The sequence below is a fragment of the Oncorhynchus nerka genome, linkage group LG25, assembly GCF_034236695.1.
Source record: "Oncorhynchus nerka isolate Pitt River linkage group LG25, Oner_Uvic_2.0, whole genome shotgun sequence".
Taxonomy (NCBI): domain Eukaryota; kingdom Metazoa; phylum Chordata; class Actinopteri; order Salmoniformes; family Salmonidae; genus Oncorhynchus; species Oncorhynchus nerka.
Genome location: NC_088420.1, coordinates 10,141,893 through 10,163,899, shown reverse-complemented (window position 1 = coordinate 10,163,899; position 22,007 = coordinate 10,141,893). Strand labels below are relative to the sequence as shown.

At 44.9% G+C, this 22,007-nt stretch overlaps 1 protein-coding gene across 3 annotated transcripts in view; it reads left to right on the top strand.

Annotated features, from left to right (window-relative positions):
• LOC115116877 (run domain Beclin-1-interacting and cysteine-rich domain-containing protein-like) overlaps positions 1-21,452 on the top strand; it is a 65,845-nt gene extending 44,393 nt beyond the window's left edge. For 2 of the 3 annotated variants that reach the window (XM_065009525.1, XM_065009526.1), the window contains 11 exons: positions 1,276-1,380; positions 4,166-4,237; positions 5,851-5,911; positions 7,159-7,291; positions 7,406-7,551; positions 7,873-7,937; positions 8,072-8,310; positions 8,507-8,568; positions 16,836-16,989; positions 17,401-17,494; positions 20,489-21,452. In XM_065009525.1, the coding sequence (XP_064865597.1) occupies positions 1,276-1,380; positions 4,166-4,237; positions 5,851-5,911; positions 7,159-7,291; positions 7,406-7,551; positions 7,873-7,937; positions 8,072-8,310; positions 8,507-8,568; positions 16,836-16,989; positions 17,401-17,494; positions 20,489-20,637 (1,280 nt within the window). In that variant the 3' untranslated portion in view covers positions 20,638-21,452. The remainder of the gene's footprint in view (positions 1-1,275; positions 1,381-4,165; positions 4,238-5,850; positions 5,912-7,158; positions 7,292-7,405; positions 7,552-7,872; positions 7,938-8,071; positions 8,311-8,506; positions 8,569-16,835; positions 16,990-17,400; positions 17,495-20,488) is intronic. The other variant, XM_065009527.1, reaches the window with a different exon arrangement.
• Positions 21,453-22,007: the final 555 nt, after the last annotated feature.

Below are 22,007 nucleotides of genomic sequence, written 5' to 3'. Positions count from 1 at the left end.
TGAATGCCAAGCGCCATCCCTACGATGAAGCATGGTGGTGGCAGCATCATGATGCGGGGATGTTTTTCAGCGGCATGGACTGGGAGACGAGTCAGGATCGAGGGAAAGATGAACGGCGCAAAGAACCGAGATCCTTGAAGAAAACCTGCTCAGAACCTCAGACTGGGGTGATGGTTCACCTTCTAACAGGACAATGACCCTAAGCACACAGCCAAGACAACACAAGAGTGGCTTCGGGACAAGTCTCTGAATGTCCTTGAGTGGCCCAGCCAGAACCCAGACTTGAACCTGATCAAATATCTCTGGAGGGACTTGGAAAATGGCTGTGCAGCAATGCTCCCCCTCCAACCTGACCGAGTTTGAGAGGCTCTGCAGATAAGAATGGGAGAAACTCTCCAAATACAGGTGTACCAAGCCTGTAGCCTCATACCCAAGAAGACTCGAGGCTGTCATCGCTGTCAAATGCACATCAAAAAATAAAGTCAAATCTGTTTTTGCTTTGTCATAATGCGCTATTGTATGTAAATTGATGAGGGGAAAAAATAATTGAATCTGTTTTCGAATAAGGCTGAAACGTAACAAAATGTGGAAGAAGTCAAGGGGTCTGAGTACTTTCCAAATGCTGTACTCAAAATGTATAGACTATAATGATTTAATACAATGAAATGTTGTAAGTCGCTCTGGATAAGAGCGTCTGCTAAATGACTTAAATGTAAATGTAAATGCTGAGTGCTTTATGTCCCTAACAGCCTATTGTGTGGCGCTCGCAAATGCTTCACAATGTATTTCTTTCTAGGCTATAGCCTTGTAATCTTTGAAATAATATAGCTGAAATTCATTTTCGTTCCTCCTTCAAATACTTTTCATTCAAATCCATATCGTTTAGTTTCAATACTTAAAAATGAAATGGTAGGTTCAGGTAGTCACAAAAATAGATGGGTGTTGGTTAAATTGTTTTTTTTGTTTTTTAGTGAATGGAGCAAATTTGGAGCAGCAGTTGTTTTTTCTCCTAAATGAGCATGGAATGGTTTTTAGCGGAGCGGTTGGAGCTGTGTGTCAGCACCGGGATTTCTCCTCTGTGAGCACGGAGCGGTTTTTAGCGGAGCGGTTGGAGCTGTGTGTCAGCACCGGGATTTCCAACCGCTCAACTTCGCTCACATCTTCTGGCACCCATACAACTCCTCCGTTTTGGGCTTAGTCCCCATGTTGTCATTTTGCTGGTATTCATTTTAACCATCTGTCTCTCTCTCTCTCTCCCCCCCCCCCCTCTTTTAGTGTTCCATTCAACAGACAGTGGATGCTCCCGCAGGAGCTCCCAGGATTCCTTTCACCTGTCCAACTCTGGCTCGGCCGAGGAGGTGGAGGAGTGCGAGCTGAAAGGTAGAGCGAGGGAGGGGAGACATTAAATGCACGTCATGTTCCATATCATTCACCACCTCATCGGCAGGTGTCCCATCATATTCACCCACCAAGGCCGGAAAACGTCTCCCATTTTTACTGGCAGTCATTAACATTGCTCTCTGGACTGTTAGGGAAAGATAGATTGGTGTGTGTTTTGTAAAAGTTATAAATCTTTTATTATCTATGATAAGAGCATACGAAGACAGGTTCATGTAAGGTTAATAGGCACAGGCTGGTAGTCATAACTGTGGCTTCACGAAAAGGGGTGGGTGTTTTTAACCTACACGCACAGACTTATTTGAATGAAAAAGATTAGAGGATGTGTTATGTTTTCTGTGGATCCAGCTTCTAAGATACTGTACCAGTGTTAACAAACAGGGTTTGTGGGCTAACATTTGAATACACGTTTTACCTAACATTGCTGACTATCGGCATGGTTGGGTGGGCTTTAATGTGTGTTCCCATGTCCTTCATCTGTGTGAGGGGTACACAAAGTACTGCTTTGTGGGTAGTGTATAGGATGTAGTATATATGTGTGGGTATGTAGTAGGTTAAAGGTTATGTGTGGGGGTGTGAGGTAGTATATAGGTAGTGGTGTGTGCTAGTGTATACACGCACTCTTTCAAAAGTTTGGGTCACTTTGAAATTTCCTTGTTTTTGAAAGAAAAGCAAAAAAAAACTAATAAAAGTCCATTAAAATAACATCAAATTGATCAGAAATACAGTGTAGACATTGTTAATGTTGTAAATGACTATTGTAGCTGGAAACTGTTTTTTTTAAATTTTTTAAATGTAATATCTACACAGGCTTTTCTTTTCAAAACAAGGACATTTCTAAGTGACCCCAAACTTGAACGGTTTGTGTATATGTGGCGTTGTGGGGCTGGTGGTGTGTAGTAGTATTTTCGTGGTGGTGTGTGTGTGTGTGTGTGTGTGTGTGTGTGGGTGTGTAGTAGTATTTTCGTGGTGGTGGTGTGTAGTAGTATTTTCGTGGTGGTGGTGTGTATGTTTGTGTGTGGTGGTGTGTAGTAGTGTATAGTATATACAGTTGAAGTCGGAAGTTTACATACACTTAGGTTGGAGTCATTAAAACTCGTTTTTCAACCACTCCACAAATTTCTTGTTAACAAACTATAGTTTTGACAAGTAATTTTTCCCAAAATGGTTTGCAGACAGATTATTTCACATATATCTGTATCACAATTCCAGTGGGTCAGAAGTTTACATGCACTAAGTTGACTGTGCCTTTAAACAGCTTGGAAAATTCCAGAAAATGATGTCATGGCTTTAGAAGCTTCTAATAGACTAATTGACATCATTTGAGTCAATCGGAAGGTGTACCTGTGGATGTTCAAGGCCTACCTTCAAACTTAGTGCCTCTTTGCTTGACATCATGAGAAAATCAAAAGAAATCAGCCAAGACCTCAGAAAAACAATTGTAGACCTCCACAAGTCTGGTTCATCCTTGGGAGCAATTTCCATACGCTAGAAGGTACCACATTCGTCTGTACAAACAATAGTGCGCAAGTATAAACGCCATGGGATCACACAGCCGTGACACCGCTCAGGAAGGAGACGCGTTCTGTCTCCTAGAGATGAATGCACTTTGGTGCGAAAAGTGCAAATCAATCCCAGAACAACATCAAAGGACCTTGTGAAGATGCTGGAGGAAACGGTGACAAAGTATCTATAGCCACAGTAAAAGGAGTCCAATATCGACATAAGCTGAAAGGCCGCTCAGCAAGGAAGAAGCCACCTCCAAAAAAGGCAAGACTACTACTGCACATGGGGCCAAAGATTGTACTTTTTTGAGAAATGTCCTCTGGTCTGATGAAACAAAAATAGAACTGTTTGGCCATAATGACCATCGTTATGTTTGGAAGTAAAAGGGGGAGGCTTGCAAGCCGAAGAACACCATCCCAAACGTGAAGCCCGGGGGTGGCAACATCATGTTGTGGTGGTGCTTTGCTGCTGGTGCGCTTCACAAAATAGATGGCATCATGAGGGGGGGAAATTATGTGGATATATTGAAGCAACATCTCAAGACATCAGTCGGAGTTAAAGCTTGGTCGCAAATGGGTCTTCCAAATGGACAATGACTCCAAGCATATTTCCAAAGTTGTGGAAAAATGGCTTAAGGATAATAAGTCAAGGTATTAGAGTGGCTATCGCAAAGACCTGACCTCAATCCTATAGAACATTTGTGGGCAGAACTGAAAAAGTGTGTGTGAGCGAGCAAGGAGGCCTACAGACCTGACTCAGTTACACCAGCTCTGTCAGGAGGAATGGGCAAAATTTCACCCAAGTTTGTGGAAGGCTACCTGACACGTTTGACCCAAGTTAAACAATTTTAAAGGCAATACTACCAAATACTAATTGAATGTATGTAAACTTCTGATCCACTGTGAATGTGATGAAAGAAATAAAAGCCGAAATTAATAATTCTCTACTATTATTCTGACATTTCACATTCTTAAAATAAAGTGGTGATCCTAACTTACCTAAGACAGATACTTTTTACTAGGATTAAATGTCAGGAATTGTGAAACTGAGTTTTTAAATGTATTTGGCTAAGTTGTATGTAAACTTCCGACTTCAACTGTTTGTGTTGGTGAGTAGTAATATATATATAGTATATATGGTGGTGTGTAGTACTATATAGTATATATGTAGTGGTATGTAGTACTATATAGTATACATGTGGTGGTGTGTAGTAGTAGTATATATGTGGGGCTGGTTGCTGAGTGTAATCTATTTCTCTCAGATGGCTGTGAGGGCCAGTCCCTGATGGCGGTGTCTAAGAGTGTCTCCCTGTCGCACGCCTCCCTCTTCTCAGGTATCTGGTCTGGTGGGGGCGGGGCGGGGCTAAGGAGGCCAGGGAGCTATGGGTTGGGAGGGTAGGGTTGGGCTCTATCCCAGTTCATTAACCAAATACACTGCTGGATTCACCTGCTCCTGCTTTCTCCCGTTGTGCTCTATACAAACAAACACGTGACTGTCTCAACTGGGGAACTACGGTAAACTTCATCATGTAAAATAATGTGACCCGTGAAAGGAACAACATAATCTGCTTCATTACCTAAAGTATGTTTTGTGTGAGCCCATTTAATTTATTTATTTTGTGTGGGGCGGAGAAATATTGTGAAACACTATGATTCCACTATTACTCTAAATCTATTGACATTTACTGAAATGACAATGCAACTATATTACATATATCTCCTTTAAAATAAACATCAGATATGACACGTGCAAGACTAGAGTTAAGAGCCTTAGAATGGACTATAAAACAAAATGGCTTCCACCTAATCGCATTTGCGGTGTTCTATAAGGGCGTAGCTATCAATAAATGATAAGATAATATAAGATAATAATTCCAGCATTGGTGAGACATACTGCTGCGTGGTAGGCTTTCATAAGACAAAGGACACTTGTTGAATATGTCAGAATTCGCAGCGAACTAACGGGTTAATGATCGATCAGTCCTTTTGCATATAAAGGTAGTGATTTTTCTTTTGTGGTTGTCTGAATTTGATGCCTTTTCTTTTGAACCAGGTGATGCGATAGTTTGATAGTTGTGCTTTTTTTAAAAGCACTGAGCCTAATCTCGATCTATCTCTGTTTCTCTCTCAAAATTTAAGAGGCTTTAATGGCAAGGGAAAAACATATGTTTACATTGCCAAAGCAAGGAAGAGAGATTAATAAACAAAAGTGAAATAAATAAATAAAAATCACTGTAAACATTAACACTCACAAAAGTTCCAAAAGAATAAAGACATGTCAAATGTAATTGTCTGTATACAATGTTGTAATGATGTGCACATTGTTATAGTAGAAAAGGGAAAATAATTCAACATAAATATAGGTTGCATTTACAATGGTGTTTGTTTGTTCACATTTTTCTGAGAATTTCCTTATTCATGTCTAGGCAGATGTAAAATGTTACTGTATTGACTAATTTAAAAGTGGGTTAGGTCTGCCTTATATAAAATTAGCATACCCCCTGAGTCTCTTCCCTGTTTCACACCTGGTAGTGTGGTGGATGGGACTACCAGCTCTCTGTAACCTAGAGGGCAACCAATGGGTCCGTCTCCTCTATACCATGTTTCTTGTAGGATGACAATGTCTGTAATTTCAGTTTCTTTGATGAAGTCTGGGTTCCTGCTCTTTAGGCACAAGACAGATGACCTCAGACCTTGTATATATTCCAGGATGAGATAGTAATAGCTTTGTGTTCCATAGTGTCTAGTGTTGTTTTTGTGTGGTTTAGGCCCGGACCATCACAGTAGGTGTGAGCAGAGCATGTTGAGCATCTGATACATACCTCTTAGGTCGCAGGATGGGGCTTGGGCAGGTGTAATAGTGGGGGTTGGGGTCTGTTGCTCTGCTCACGGCCTGGGCATATGTCCTGCTGTTATGTTGAGGTTCCTTTCTCTTTCTCTCTCTCAGATGCAGACATAAAGCGCGGTGTGACATCCAGTGGCCGCTCTTTCCTCAGATCGGAGTCTATGTAAGAACTACTTCCTCCCTTCTAGCCTCAAAGATGTTGGCCTAATGCCAAATCGACCTCTCTATCCTTTGCCCTATGCACTTGTGTAAATAGGGTAAAGAGCACTCACCAACTTGCCCTCTGATAGGATAAGTCTTGGTCTAAGATTTCCAAAAGTGTATAATCTACGTGCACAATTAGTTGTAATGCACATATGAAAATCATAACTGGCATGTAGATTGGTAGAAATTGTAATTGTCACTTCACATGAAAAAGGTTGCCGACTCCTGGTAGGGGAGAGTGGGGTACATTGAGCCAAAGGGGTCAATTGAGCCACCCTTGTTTTCTAGGAAACCGTACATAAAATGAATAATTTTACCAAATATTTAGGAGTTTGTGAAGGAAGAAACCACATGGAAAAAGTTAGCTCCTAAAAACTGATTTTCACCAAGTCAAAATGAATTTCTTGTGTTACAGGTTTCATGGTGCTTGTAGATAATTGAAAGATTGTTTTATACATCAGTTTGGGTCTCGATCAGCTCCAATATGAGGTCATAAACCTAGCATGAAAGTGCATCCTTGTAGCTGTGTGGAATAATATCGTCAAAATGTTTGTCTTTCTATTGCTGGATTCGAACTTGCAACCTTGTGAAATCAGAGGCAGATGCTTACTTATTGTTTGCGCTAGTTGAAATTAGGCTATTGTTTGCGCTAGTTGAAATTAGGCTATTGTTTGCGCTAGGTGAAATTAGGCTAATGTTTGCGCTAGGTGAAATTAGGCTAATGTTTGCGGTAGTTGAAATTAGGCTAATGTTTGCGGTAGTTGAAATTAGGCTAATGTTTGCGCTAGTTGAAATTAGGCTAATGTTTGCGCTAGTTGAAATTAGGCTAATGTTTGCGCTAGTTGAAATTAGGCTAATGTTTGCGCTAGTTGAAATTAGGCTAATGTTTGCGCTAGTTGAAATGAGGCTATTGTTTGCGCTAGTTGAAATGAGGCTATTGTTTGCGCTAGTTGAAATGAGGCTATTGTTTGCGCTAGTTGAAATTAGGCTATTGTTTGCGCTAGTTGAAATTAGGCTAATGTTTGCGCTAGTTGAAATTAGGCTATTGTTTGCGCTAGTTGAAATTAGGCTATTGTTTGCGCTAGTTGAAATTAGGCTATTGTTTGCGCTAGTTGAAATTAGGCTATTGTTTGCGCTAGTTCAAATGAAACTGTTTGGTGTATGCTTGTTCTCTATTCCGACTATCAATCTTTCTCTCTCTCTCAGTTCTCCGTCGTTCCTCCAGTCTAACTCTGCTGAGTCGGTGGCCATGGGCCTGCTCAGGCAGTTTGAGGGCATGCAGCTCCCTGCAGCCTCGGAGCTCGACTGGCTGGTCCCAGAACAAGACGCACCACAAAAGGTACACACACACACACAAATAGACACACACACACAAATAGACACACACACACAAATACACACACACACACACACATAGACTCACACAAACTGACCTGTATCCTGCTACACTCAGCTCCTGCCCATCCCTGACTCCCTGCCCATCTCTCCTGATGACGGGGAGCATGCTGATATCTACAAGCTGAGGATCCGAGTGAGAGGGAACCTGGAGTGGGCCCCGCCGCGACCCCAGATCATCTTCAACATTCACCCCGCGCCCAAGTGAGTCCTTAACACACACACACGGGTCACAAACTTAGTTGCTGACTTCACACTATTCTTTGTTTGCCTCCCCCTTTTATTGTTTCTCTCTCTCGCTCGCTGTGTCTCGCTCGCTGTGTCTCGCTCGCTGTGTCTCGCTCGCTGTGTCGCTGTCTCGCTCGCTGTGTCTCGCTCGCTGTGTCGCTGTCTCTCTCGCGAGCTGTCTCTCTCGCGCGCTGTCGCTCTCGCTGTGCCGCTGTCAGTTTGTCTCTAGTTCTGTCTTTTTGTTTCTTTCTGCCTGTCTCTCACTAACCCTCCTTCCTCCCCTTTTCTCTCTATCAGGAGGAAGATCGTTGTGGCCAAGCAGAACTACCGGTGTGCAGGCTGCGGGACTCGCATAGACCCAGGTACAAACCACATTGAAGATGCCCGCTGCCATAGCACAACCACCCATGTTATCCCTATCCCAAGGTGGCCATTTTGTGTCAAACCCCCCCCCTGCCTCACTCACATTAAAACTCTTAACCCCCCCACCGGACAGACTACATCAAGCGAATGCGCTATTGTGAGTACCTGGGCCGCTACTTCTGCCAGTGTTGCCATGAGAACGCCCAGGCGGTGGTGCCGGGCCGTGTGCTGAGGAAGTGGGACTTCAGCAAGTACTATGTCAGCAACTTTGCCCGGGACCTGCTGGGTAAGATATCAGGAGACCCCCTGTTCAACCCAAACGACATCAACAGTGGCCTCTACAAGAAAACCAAAGCCCTGGAGACTGTCCGGGTGAGAGCACTTGATTTTTGTTATACTTGCCTGGTTAGTTTAATGCTGGTTAGTTTAATGCTTATCTTATTTTAGGTTTGTTTAGTTACTTTACTTCAGTTCACTGTAACTCACCTGTACTAGAAGGAAAACGCGTTATGGTTATGAGTTTGAAATGCATTCTGTGAACTAAGTATATTTTCCTAATATTCTTCAGGTTTTGAGGATCCAACTATTCCACATGAAAAACCTCTTCAAGACCTGCCGCCTAGCTAGAGAGTAAGTTGTGTTGTATTTATTATGGCTCTCCATTAGCATTCCTGAGGTCCAGCAAAATTAAGGCAGTTTATACCATTTTAAAAACATTACAATACATTCACAGATTTCACAACACACTGTGTGCCCCCAGTCCCTTACTCCACCACTACCACATATCTACAGTACTAAATCCATAGTGCGTATGTTATCATGTGTGTGTCTGGGCCAATGTTTGTGTTGCTTCAGTCCACGCTGTTCCATAAGGTGTTTTAAAAAAATATATAATTATATCTAATTTTACTGCTTGCTTCGGTTACTTGATGTGGAATAGAGTTCCATGTAGTCATGGCTCTATGTAGTACTGTGTGCCTCCCATAGTCTGTTCTGGACTTGGGGACTGTGACGAGACTGGTGGCATGTCTTGTGGGGTATGCATGGGTGTCTTAGCAGTGTGCCAGTAGTTCAAACAGACAGCTCGGTGCATTCAACATTAATACATCTCATGAATAAAGGTAGTGATGAAGTCAATCTCTCCTCCACTTTCAGCCAGGAGAGAATGACATGCATATTATTAATATTAGCCCTCTGTGTACATCCAAGGGCCAGCCGTGCTGCCCTGTTCTGAGGGGCCAGCCGTGCTGCCCTGTTCTGAGGGGCCAGCCGTGCTGCCCTGTTCTGAGGGGCCAGCCGTGCTGCCCTGTTCTGAGGGGCCAGCCGTGCTGCCCTGTTCTGAGGGGCCAGCCGTGCTGCCCTGTTCTGAGCCTTTTTTGTGGCACCTGACCACACAACTGAACAGCAGTCCAGGTGCGACAAAACTAGGGCCTGTAGGACCTGCCTTGTTGATGGTGTTGTTAAGAAGGTAGAAACTAGGGCCTGTAGGACCTGCCTTGTTGATGGTGTTGTTAAGAAGGTAGAAACTAGGGCCTGTAGGACCTGCCTTGTTGATGGTGTTGTTAAGAAGGTAGAAACTAGGGCCTGTAGGACCTGCCTTGTTGATGGTGTTGTTAAGAAGGTAGAAACTAGGGCCTGTAGGACCTGCCTTGTTGATGGTGTTGTTAAGAAGGTAGAAACTAGGGCCTGTAGGACCTGCCTTGTTGATGGTGTTGTTAAGAAGGTAGAAACTAGGGCCTGTAGGACCTGCCTTGTTGATGGTGTTGTTAAGAAGGTAGAAACTAGGGCCTGTAGGACCTGCCTTGTTGATGGTGTTGTTAAGAAGGTAGAAACTAGGGCCTGTAGGACCTGCCTTGTTGATGGTGTTGTTAAGAAGGTAGAAACTAGGGCCTGTAGGACCTGCCTTGTTGATGGTGTTGTTAAGAAGGTAGAAACTAGGGCCTGTAGGACCTGCCTTGTTGATGGTGTTGTTAAGAAGGTAGAAACTAGGGCCTGTAGGACCTGCCTTGTTGATGGTGTTGTTAAGAAGGTAGAAACTAGGGCCTGTAGGACCTGCCTTGTTGATGGTGTTGTTAAGAAGGTAGAAACTAGGGCCTGTAGGACCTGCCTTGTTGATGGTGTTGTTAAGAAGGTAGAAACTAGGGCCTGTAGGACCTGCCTTGTTGATGGTGTTGTTAAGAAGGTAGAAACTAGGGCCTGTAGGACCTGCCTTGTTGATGGTGTTGTTAAGAAGGTAGAAACTAGGGCCTGTAGGACCTGCCTTGTTGATGGTGTTGTTAAGAAGGTAGAAACTAGGGCCTGTAGGACCTGCCTTGTTGATGATGTTGTTAAGAAGGTAGAAACTAGGGCCTGTAGGACCTGCCTTGTTGATGGTGTTGTTAAGAAGCACTTTATTATTGACAGACTGTTGTTAACTACTGTATCAATATGTTTTGAAACTAGGGCCTGTCAGGATCAATGTTTTGACCTCTTAGCTACTATGATGTTGTTTTGACCTCTTAGCTACTACTGTATCAATATGTTTTGACCTCTTAGGACCTACTGTATCAATATGATTTGGTGTTAGCTTACTGTATCAATATGTTTTGACCTCTTATACTACTGATCAATATGTTTTGACCTCTTAGCTACTACTGCATCAATATGTTTTGACCTCTTAGCTACTACTGTATCAATATGTTTTGACCTCTTAGCTACTACTGTATCAATATGTTTTGACCTCTTAGCTACTACTGTATCAATATGTTTTGACCTCTTAGCTACTACTGTATCAATATGTTTTGACCTCTTAGCTACTACTGTATCAATATGTTTTGACCTCTTAGCTACTACTGTATCAATATGTTTTGACCTCTTAGCTACTACTGCATCAATATGTTTTGACCTCTTAGCTACTACTGTATCAATATGTTTTGACCTCTTAGCTACTACTGTATCAATATGTTTTGATCATGACAGTTTTACAATCTATCGTTTTGACCTCTTAGCTACTACTGTATCAATATGCAGTTCAGTCATCTCAACTTTTTGCTCTTAATTTGCATCATTATTTATTACAAATATATTTAGTTGAGATTTAGGGTTTAGTGAATGTTTTGTTCCAAATTACAATGCTTTTAGTTTTAGAAATATTTTTGGGCTAACTTATTCCAATATGTTTTGACCACTACTACTGTATCAAAAACTAACTGCAGCTCTTTGTTAAGTTTTGCAGTGATTTCAATATGTTTTGACCTCTTAGCTAACTGCATATCAATATGTTTTGAGTCTTAGCTCAATAGTTTTGACTTTAGCTACTTGCATCAATATGTTTTGACCTCTTAGCTACTACTCCAAGATAATTGTTTTGACCTAGCTTAGTATCAATATGTTTTGACCTCTTAGAGTGATAATTGTTTTGACCTCTTAGCTACTATTATCAATATGTTTTGACCTCTTAGCTACTACTCCAATATCTGACCTCTTAGCAGTATCAATATGTTTTGACAGCTAGCATACTGTATCACCGTTTTGATCATGACAGTTTTACCGTAGCACTGTAGTAACTATCACACTCAACTGAACGACTTGATTTAGTGTAGTGTTAGCTTTTAGGGCTAACTTATTCCTTGCCACCTAGCTAGCTACATGCAGTTGTTTCTTTGTGTCGAGTCTAGCTACATAGTTGTCTTTGCTGTCTTCGTATCCAAGATAATTGTGTAGCTTAGAGTGTGGAGTCTTAGAGTGATAATTGCGTTATTATCGTATTTCGTCGCCCTCCTATCTGCCTAGCAGCTAGCCAGCTAGCATACGTTCACCGGCTACCGTAGCACTGTAGTAACTATCACACTCAACTGAACGACTTGATTAGTGTAGTGTTAGCTAGCTACATAGCTAGCTACATAGTTGTCTTTGCTGTCTTCGTATCCAAGATAATTGTGTAGCTTAGAGTGTGGAGTCTTAGAGTGATAATTGCGTTATTATCGTATTTCGTCGCCCTCCTATCTGCCTAGCAGCTAGCCAGCTAGCATACGTTCACCGGCTACCGTAGCACTGTAGTAACTATCACACTCAACTGAACGACTTGATTAGTGTAGTATTAGATAGCTACATAGTTGTCTTTGCTGTCTTCGCATCCAAGATAATTGTGTAGTTTAGAGTGTGTAGTCTTAGAGTGATTATCTTAATTCACCGAGGTTAGCTAGCCAGCTATTTTGTCGTCCTAACGTAGGAGACACTCCTAGCTAGCCAATAGCCAGCCAACGTCTACTGAATAGAACTTTCGCATTCCGGTCGCATTCCGCGTCGCTCCACAGGTAGTATCACTTTTTCATTTCATTTCATTACAGTCCCAACGGTGTGATTTGTTTGATCGTAGCTAGCTACATAGCTAGCTACATAGCCGTCTTTGTTTCAAAGATAATTGTGTAGTCTAGAGCGATTTTCTAGGTTAGCTAGCCAGCTATTGTCGTTCTCCTAACGCAACGTAACGTAACCAACACTGCTAGCTAGCCAGCTAGCTCCCGATAAGCAGCATTGTAGAAACTTCACACTCAACGGTACGACTTGATTAGGGTAGTGTCAACAACGCAGCTAGCCTACCCCAGCAGTACTCTATCATTTTAATCATTTTAGTCAATTAGATTCTTGCTACGTAAGCTTAACTTTCTGAACATTCGAGACGTGTAGTCCACTTGTCATTCCAATCTCCTCTGCATTAGCGTAGCCTCTTCTCTAGCCTGTCAACTATGTGTCTGTCTATCCCTGTTCTCTCCTCTCTGCACAGACCATACAAACGCTCCACACCGCATGGCCGCAGCCACCCTAATCTGGTGGTCCCAGCGCGCACGACCCACGTGGAGTTCCAGGTCTCCGGTAGCCTCTGGAACTGCCGATCTGCGGCCAACAAGTCAGAGTTCATCTCAGCCTATGCCTCCTCCAGTCCCTCGACTTCGTGGCTCTGACGGAAACGTGGATCACCACAGATAACACCGCTACTCCTACTGCTCTCTCTTCGTCCGCCCACGTGCTCTCGCACACCCGAGAGCTTCTGGTCAGCGGGGTGGTGGCACCGGGATCCTCATCTCTCCCAAGTGGTCATTCTCTCTTTCTCCCCTTACCCATCTGTCTATCGCCTCCTTTGAATTCCATGCTGTCACAGTTACCAGCCCTTTCAAGCTTAACATCCTTATCATTTATCGCCCTCCAGGTTCCCTCGGAGAGTTCATCAATGAGCTTGATGCCTTGATAAGCTCCTTTCCTGAGGACGGCTCACCTCTCACAGTTCTGGGCGACTTTAACCTCCCCACGTCTACCTTTGACTCATTCCTCTCTGCCTCCTTCTTTCCACTCCTCTCCTCTTTTGACCTCACCCTCTCACCTTCCCCCCTACTCACAAGGCAGGCAATACGCTCGACCTCATCTTTACTAGATGCTGTTCCTCCACTAACCTCATTGCAACTCCTCCAAGTCTCCGACCACTACCTTGTATCCTTTTCCCTCTCGCTCTCATCCAACACTTCCCACACTGCCCCTACTCGGATGGTATCGCGCCGTCCCAACCTTCGCTCTCTCTCCCCCGCTACTCTCTCCTCTTCCATCCTATCATCTCTTCCCTCTGCTCAAACCTTCTCCAACCTATCTCCTGATTCTGCCTCCTCAACCCTCCTCTCCTCCCTTTCTGCATCCTTTGACTCTCTATGTCCCCTATCCTCCAGGCCGGCTCGGTCCTCCCCTCCCGCTCCGTGGCTCGACGACTCATTGCGAGCTCACAGAACAGGGCTCCGGGCAGCCGAGCGGAAATGGAGGAAAACTCGCCTCCCTGCGGACCTGACATCCTTTCACTCCCTCCTCTCTACATTTTCCTCTTCTCTCTCTGCTGCTAAAGCCACTTTCTACCACTCTAAATTCCAAGCATCTGCCTCTAACCCTAGGAAGCTCTTTGCCACCTTCTCCTCCCTCTTGAATCCTCCTCCCTCCCCCCTCCTCCCTCTCTGCAGATGACTTCGTCAACCATTTTGAAAAGAAGGTCGACGACATCCGATCCTCGTTTGCTAAGTCAAACGACACCGCTGGTTCTGCTCACACTGCCCTACCCTGTGCTCTGACCTCGTTCTCCCTCTCTCTCCAGATGACATCTCGCGTCTTGTGACGGCCGGCCGCCCAACAACCTGCCCGCTTGACCCTGTCCCCTCCTCTCTTCTCCAGACCATCTCCGGTGACCTTCTCCCTTACCTCACCTCGCTCATCAACTCATCCCTGACCGCTGGCTACGTCCCTCCCGTCTTCAAGAGAGCGAGAGTTGCACCCCTTCTGAAAAAACCTACACTCGATCCCTCCGATGTCAACAACTACAGACCAGTATCCCTTCTTTCTTTTCTCTCCAAAACTCTTGAACGTGCCGTCCTTGGCCAGCTCTCCCGCTATCTCTCTCAGAATGACCTTCTTGATCCAAATCAGTCAGGTTTCAAGACTAGTCATTCAACTGAGACTGCTCTTCTCTGTATCACGGAGGCGCTCCGCACTGCTAAAGCTAACTCTCTCTCCTCTGCTCTCATCCTTCTAGACCTATCGGCTGCCTTCGATACTGTGAACCATCAGATCCTCCTCTCCACCCTCTCCGAGTTGGGCATCTCCGGCGCGGCCCACGCTGGATTGCGTCCTACCTGACAGGTCGCTCCTACCAGGTGGCGTGGCGAGAATCCGTCTCCTCACCACGTGCTCTCACCACTGGTGTCCCCCAGGGCTCTGTTCTAGGCCCTCTCCTATTCTCGCTATACACCAAGTCACTTGGCTCTGTCATAACCTCACATGGTCTCTCCTATCATTGCTATGCAGACGACGCACAATTAATTTTCTCCTTTCCCCCTTCTGACGACCAGGTGGCGAATCGCATCTCTGCATGTCTGGCAGACATATCAGTGTGGATGACGGATCATCACCTCAAGCTGAACCTCGGCAAGACGGAGCTGCTCTTCCTCCCGGGAAGGACTGCCCGTTCCATGATCTCGCCATCACGGTTGACAACTCCATTGTGTCCTCGTCCCAGAGCGCTAAGAACCTTGGCGTGATCCTGGACAACACCCTGTCGTTCTCAAATAACATCAAGGCGGTGGCCCGTTCCTGTAGGTTCATGCTCTACAACATCCGCAGAGTACGACCCTGCCTCACACAGAAAGCGGCGCAGGTCCTAATCCAGGCACTTGTCATCTCCCGTCTGGATTACTGCAACTCGCTGTTGGCTGGGCTCCCTGCCTGTGCCATTAAACCCCTACAACTCATCCAGAACGCCGCAGCCCGTCTGGTGTTCAACCTTCCCAAGTTCTCTCACGTCACCCCGCTCCTCCGCTCTCTCCACTGGCTTCCAGTTGAAGCTCGCATCCGCTACAAGACCATGGTGCTTGCCTACGGAGCTGTGAGGGGAACGGCACCTCACTACCTCCAGGCTCTGATCAGGCCCTACACCCAAACAAGGGCACTGCGTTCATCCACCTCTGGCCTGCTCGCCTCCCTACCACTGAGGAAGTACAGTTCCCGCTCAGCCCAGTCAAAACTGTTCGCTGCTCTGGCCCCCCAATGGTGGAACAAACTCCCTCACGACGCCAGGACAGCGGAGTCAATCACCACCTTCCGGAGACACCTGAAACCCCACCTCTTTAAGGAATACCTAGGATAGGATAAAGTAATCCTTCTCCCCCCCCCCCCCTAAAAGACCTAGATGCACTATTGTAAAGTGGCTGTTCCACTGGATGTCATAAGGTGAAAGCACCAATTTGTAAGTCGCTCTGGATAAGAGCGTCTGCTAAATGACTTAAATGTAAATGTTAAATGTAATGTAAATTAGTCATTCGCATACAGAGCCCTACTGGCTTTACTCAGTCAGTGGCATATCGTTAGTCAAATTTTTTAAAAGTAAGGGGTATAGACAGCTGCCCTGTGGAATTCCTGATTCTACCTGGATTATTATGTTTGAGAGGCTTCCATTAAAGAACACACTCTTTGTTATGTTAGACAGGTAACTCTTTATCCACAATAAAGCAGGAGGTGTAAAGCCATAACACACACTTTTCCAGCAGCAGACTATAATCGATAATGTCTAACAAAACAGACCCCACAATCTTTTTATCGTTTGATCTTTTCATTTCTCAGCCAATCATTTCTCTCAATTTCTCTCAGCCAATCATCAGTCATTTGTGTAAGTGCTGTGCTTGTTGGATGTCCTTCCCTATAAGCTGAAAGTCTGTCTTTTTTTCTGTAAAATAGCATTGTTACTGTTACCAACTAAGGGTTGGTAACAGGCTGATTGGTCGGATATTTGAGCCGGTAAAGGGGGCTTTACTATTCTTAGATACAGGAATGACTTTTGCTTCCCTCCAGGCCTGAGGGCACAAACTTTCTAGTAGGCTTAAATTGAAGATATGGGAAATAGGAATGGAAATATCGTCCTCTATTATCCTCAGTAATTTTCCATCCAGATTGTCAGATCCCGGTGGCTTGTCATTGTTGATAGACAACAATAAAAAAATGTACCTCTTCCACACTGACTTTACAGAATTCAAAAGTACAATTCTTGTCTTTCATAATTCGGTCAGATATACTTGGATGTGTCGTGTCAGCGTTTGTTGCTGGCATGTCATCCCTAAGTTTGTTTATTTTGCCAATGGAAAAAGTCATTAAAGTAGTTGTGTGTGTGTGTCCTGCAATAACTGGTATTGTTGGTATGAGACGGTCCATTCCATTGACATGTCTCCTAATAGTATTCCTGTGTCGCTCTGGATAAGAGCGTCTGCTAAATGACTTAAATGTAAATGTAAATGTAATGACTGTGTGTCTGCACTAACAGGTAAAGTATTCCAGCTATGGATGGTATTGTTGGTATGAGTTCCCCTGACGTGTGTCCCTGCGTTTGGCCCCCACAGCGTGCTGGACCAGTTCGACAGCCTCCCTGGTCACCTGACTGAGGACCTGCACCTGTTCTCCCTCAGCGACCTCAACGCTGTGCGCAACGGAGAGCTGGCCCCCCGGCTACGAGAGCTTCTGAAATTGGGTTCCGCGCACGTGGCTGGCTGTGTGGTGAGAATGCTTATCATGAACCAGATACTCCTGTTGTCATTGTAGTTCACTCTCAGATACGCTAATAGAGATATACATTGTTGATTTTGATATGGGGATTTACATTTTGAATTGTATTTTTACTCTATCCTAGTTCAATAAAGGTTAAATAAAATATTCATATGAGTAGGATGATTTGGTCTTCACCAATCCAGTGTTATTGTGAACTAACATTCTGGAGTTGTCATTCTATAAGATGGCTAGTACTGTGTGTGTCAAATGACTGTTTGCGCCATGTGTTCCAGTGGACTTGTGGGTGTTCTAACGTGACATTTTCAAAGTAAAAAAAATAAAAATAATAGTTTTCTCAGTGTTTGGCTCTTGCCCTCAATGTCTCAATTTCCCCTCTATCCCTGTCTTTGTCCCCCACAGCTGTGTCAGGCCAAGGGCTTTGTGTGTGAGTTCTGCGGCAACGACAAAGACATCATCTTCCCCTTCCAGTTGAACAAGTGCACGTGCTGCGAAGGTGAGCCCCCCCTGCTGGTGGGAGGACTGGGAGTCCCACAGGCCCCCTCTCCCTTCCTCTCCCCCTCCTGGAGAAATTGGAAGTTCCGCAGGCTGGCCAGGGCCCTGTCCCAAGACAAGAGGGAGGGAGAGGGAGGAGAGGAAGAGGGGGAGGAAGAGAGTGAGGCAAGGGAAGATGAGGAGAAATGGACTGGAGAGAGAGAAAAGGAGAGGAGGAGAACAGAAGGGGAGACTAGGAGGTTATTCACAGCGTTCCAACATGGAACTCTGGCCAAGGCTTTTTGGAGTAAAGGAAAGGAGGAAGATGAGGAGAATCTAGAAGGAGGGCAAGAAGGAGAGAGGGAAGGAGAGACCAAGACAGGGAAAGGAATGGAGGAGGAAGCAAAGTTTGAAACTGAGGAGGTTGAGAACAAAGAAAGGGAGGACAGGGAAGACAGTGAGGGAAGTGCAGAAGGACACGTGAAGAAAGAGAAGGGCAATTTATTTAAGGCCCTCGGTGTCAGCAAACTAACCAACACTTTCTCCAAGGACAAAGGATGCAGGGAAAGAGAGAAAGAAAAACAAGGGGATGTGGATGGGACAGAGAAGGAAGAGAGGAGAGGACTCTGGAAAGTCCCAGGGGTTGGGAGGCTAGCGAAAGCGTTCTCAAAAGGGGAAGTAGAGAGGAAAAAGGAGAAAGGAGAGCTAGAGGAATTAGACAAGTGTGACAGTAAAGGGAAATTCTTTAAAAAAGATTGTTCAGACAAAGGAGAAAGTGAAGTACAAGAGAGTCACAGCAGCGTAGTAGTGGAAGGAAAGGACGGATGGTTCACCGTGAAACCTCCGGTTTTGGGCCTTAGGTTGCTCAACGTTTTCTCCAGAGACACCAGAAAGAAAGAAGGGAGGAAGATGAGTGATGAAAAAGAGAGAATGGAAGAGCAGGAGACCCCATCTAACTGGAGATCCTGCAAAACACGCAAAGCCAGGAGGATAACAATCGGTAGGGGAGAGAGAGAAAAGAACCGGGGTGAGAGGGCGGTGGAGACAGAAGAGGAGGAGGAGAGAAGTAGAGAGGGAGGAATAGAGCAATAGATGGAGGGCGGTGACCAAGGCTCTCTCGCCAAGTCTAACGGAAGTGAAGTCAGATAGAGGATGGAGGGAGGAGTGCGAGGAGGGGAGGGAAAGCAGCGTTTCATTGCCCTCTCCTTGGAAAACATAGATGACTTCTAAACAGAAAGAAATTCCCTCTCTTGAGTATTGTGGGAAGGATGAAGAGAATAGCAGAAAAGGTTTGGTTACAATCGATCCCTAATCAGTTTCTGTATTCCAAATCAAACCCCTATGGCTTACTGGTCAATTTGGAATTAGGAAAATATCTTCAATTCCAAAAGACATGACTGAGAGATGCAGAATGTAGCACATTAACATTGACTTGCACTAGCTGTAATGGAAACGCGTGTGGACCGAGGTGAATTGGTAGGGAAATATGTAACTTAGGATATTGTTTACTTGGGTATCAATTCACATTGGCAGTCACAGCCTAGAATTTAAACTTCCTCGTTAATTTCAATGTTGATCACTTCTTGCGTGGAATTCTTTGCGTTTCTGTGTGTATGGTGGATTGAGTTTTTTTCACTATGGTGGTGGTTGGTTGGACTGTTTTTCATCGCTATGGTGGTTGGTTGGACTGGTTTTCCTCGCTATGGTGGTTGGTTGGACTGGTTTTTATGGTGCAGGGTGGCACTACTGGTGGAAGGTAGTTATAGGATGTTCTGACATCTTTGGTTGTGGCTGCCACGGTTGTTTGATCTTGTTGTCTGGCCTCTCCTTGGTGCCTCACTGAGCTCTGTCCTCTCCATGGTGCCTCACTGAGCTCTGTCCTCTCCATGGTGCCTCACTGAGCTCTGTCCTCTCCTTGGTGCCTCACTGAGCTCTGGCCTCTCCTTGGTGCCTCACTGGGCTCTGGCCTCTACTCAGTATGGCTGTGAAAGGTCAAAAGGTCCTACTGGCCTCACCTTCTGATGTACAGAATGTGTGTGTGTTAGAGGTCATTGTCAGATAACATTGTTTTTAACCGAGTGTTTTCGGCTACAGTGTTTGTCATCTGTGTTCATCAATTTCAAATGTGACATGGCATAATTTTCAAGAGTTGCTATTGCTGTCTGCCCTGTCTGAAAAGTTATTTAGTATTTGAAAGTAGTTCTTTGTGTGTTATTTAAGAGACAGGTTTATGTTGTGACGCGTGGGGAAGAGAGATGTGGGTAATGGAGTTTTAACTGGACTGAGAGAAAGTGTTGTTCGTTCGATGTGTTCACCATTTATTATTTAAGCATCAACTTCTCTGTTTGAATGTCAAATAAACACATTTGTGAATTTCAGTTTCTTTTGTCATTTCATTATCGTGGGAACAATAATATTCATTCGAAATATAGGGTTTAAAAAATGTGTGCTTCCACACGGGTGTTTTCTGAAATGGTTCAGGCACACATTTTGAGCTTTAGAAGCGGTGTCTCTGCCTCTATTGAGGCTTCTCATTGCGGTCATGTCTGAACTGGTTTGAGTGGTGAAACTGACTCTTGACAAGTTTCTGTGTTTTACCACTCCTCTGTCCCACCTTCTGCCTTTGCCACCAGCCTTACCTCTTATTTTATAGTTTCGTGTCACCCCTCCCCCCTCGCTTCAGAGACTATCATTGGCTCTTCTGCCATGACATCACAACACCTCAGTCCTCTTCCCATTGTGAGCAATGTTGTCAAACCGGTTATTAGTGTTACCGAACGCTCCCCCCATGTTTGCTTTAAGTTGGTCAACAGGGGAGTTATGAGGTGAAACACCCCTTTTTGAGCGAATAAGGACGTTGTCCATTTATGTCCTGGTGTTCTTCCTCTACACATCCACAAGTCGATGTCTTTTTAAACGGGACTCCACCCATTTTTGTGTGTCTATCTCTTACATAGTGTTTCAGAGTGCTAGTTCTTTTCCCGCTGATATCTTTCTTTTGTGTTTTGTCTTTCAGAGTGCAAGGCGTGTTTCCACAGCAAATGTTTTCAGGCAGGCAAGGAGTGCCCGCGGTGCCAGCGCTTGGCAGAGCGGCGGGAGAGGATGGCACGCAAGAACATGGAGGAGCAGGAGGATGAGGAGGAGGACGAGGGAGGCGGGAGCTAGGAAGAGGAACTGAGGGAACGAGGGTGGCGGGGAGCTAGGACGACGAACTGAGGAAACGAACGAGGGTGGCGTGGAGCTAGGACAACGAACTGAGGAAACGAGGGTGGCGGGGAGCTAGGACAACGAACTGAGGGAGCTGGAAAAGAAAGATGAAAAAATCAAGAGCACAACATGACAATGATTGTAGGGACCTTATTCCTTCAACTCCTCCCTCCATTCATCCCTCTTTCCCCTGAAAGTCCAGCTTCTGGATAGTGGATGAGCTCTGATGGTTTGGAATCTTGCTTTTGTTTTTTGAATGTCTTGCCAATATACTAAATAACATATTATATTAACATATTGGCTGCTTTTATGGTTTTCTGCTCTGATTGCAGATATCCATCGTATGATGTAGTCCTGCCATTTATGTAAACAAGTTGATCAATTTAAATAGAACAAGGAAGGTAGAAGTACTGAAATCAACCACAGTCAATAAAAAAAGAATCCCTTTAATACAAGTGTGATTTACTCCAACCCATTTCAGGCTATTTTAGCCAAGTGCCTCTGCGACCAATGGTCTTATACTGGCAGAGCTGGTGCACCATTGGTCGTTCTGGAGGAGTTGGAATGACGGGTCTTTGGAGGGAGTCTTTCAGTGTTGCACAGAGTTACGAATATTTTGTAAGATGAGGCAGCGTGTTTGTCCTGCTTTGTGTGCATCCTACAAAAAGTGTGTGTGGTGTGTGTGTGAGAGAGAGGGGTGGGTGTGTGTGTGTGAGAGAGAGCGGTGGGTGTGTGTGTGAGAGGAGAGGAGTGGGTGGGTGTGTGAGAGAGGAGAGGAGTGGGTGGGTGTGTGAGAGAGGAGAGGAGTGGTGTGAGGTGGGTGTGTGTGTGTGAGAGAGGAGTGGGTGTGTGTGTGTGTGAGAGAGGAGTGGGTGGGTGTGTGTGTGAGAGAGAGGAGAGAGGGGTGGGTGTGTGTGGGAGTGTGTGTGTCTACTGTGTGTGTCTGTACCTGCTGAAAAGCACCAGCCTAATTGGACACTTAATATTTCTGTTTTTGTGTCAAATATGAAGTGTGTTTTTTGTTGTTGATTTATTCAATTGAATTGCACTGGTCTGTCGGGTTGGGGGGGGCAAGGGGTGTTGGTGATCTTTATCTCACACAAAGCATATAGGGCTTTACAGGTTATAGTACCGTTCAGCCTCGTACGACCATCCTGATCTTGTTGCTACATGGATTCAACTTGGGCCTCTTGGGCTGAGGTCCAATATTCCTGAAGGGCTTTTACTGTCTTTCATGGTTTTGCTGAATTCAGAGGGTTCGGTTTCCCCACAGCGTGTTAATCCATCATCCCAAGTTTCACCATTTTTAATGTTTATGACGACTGATG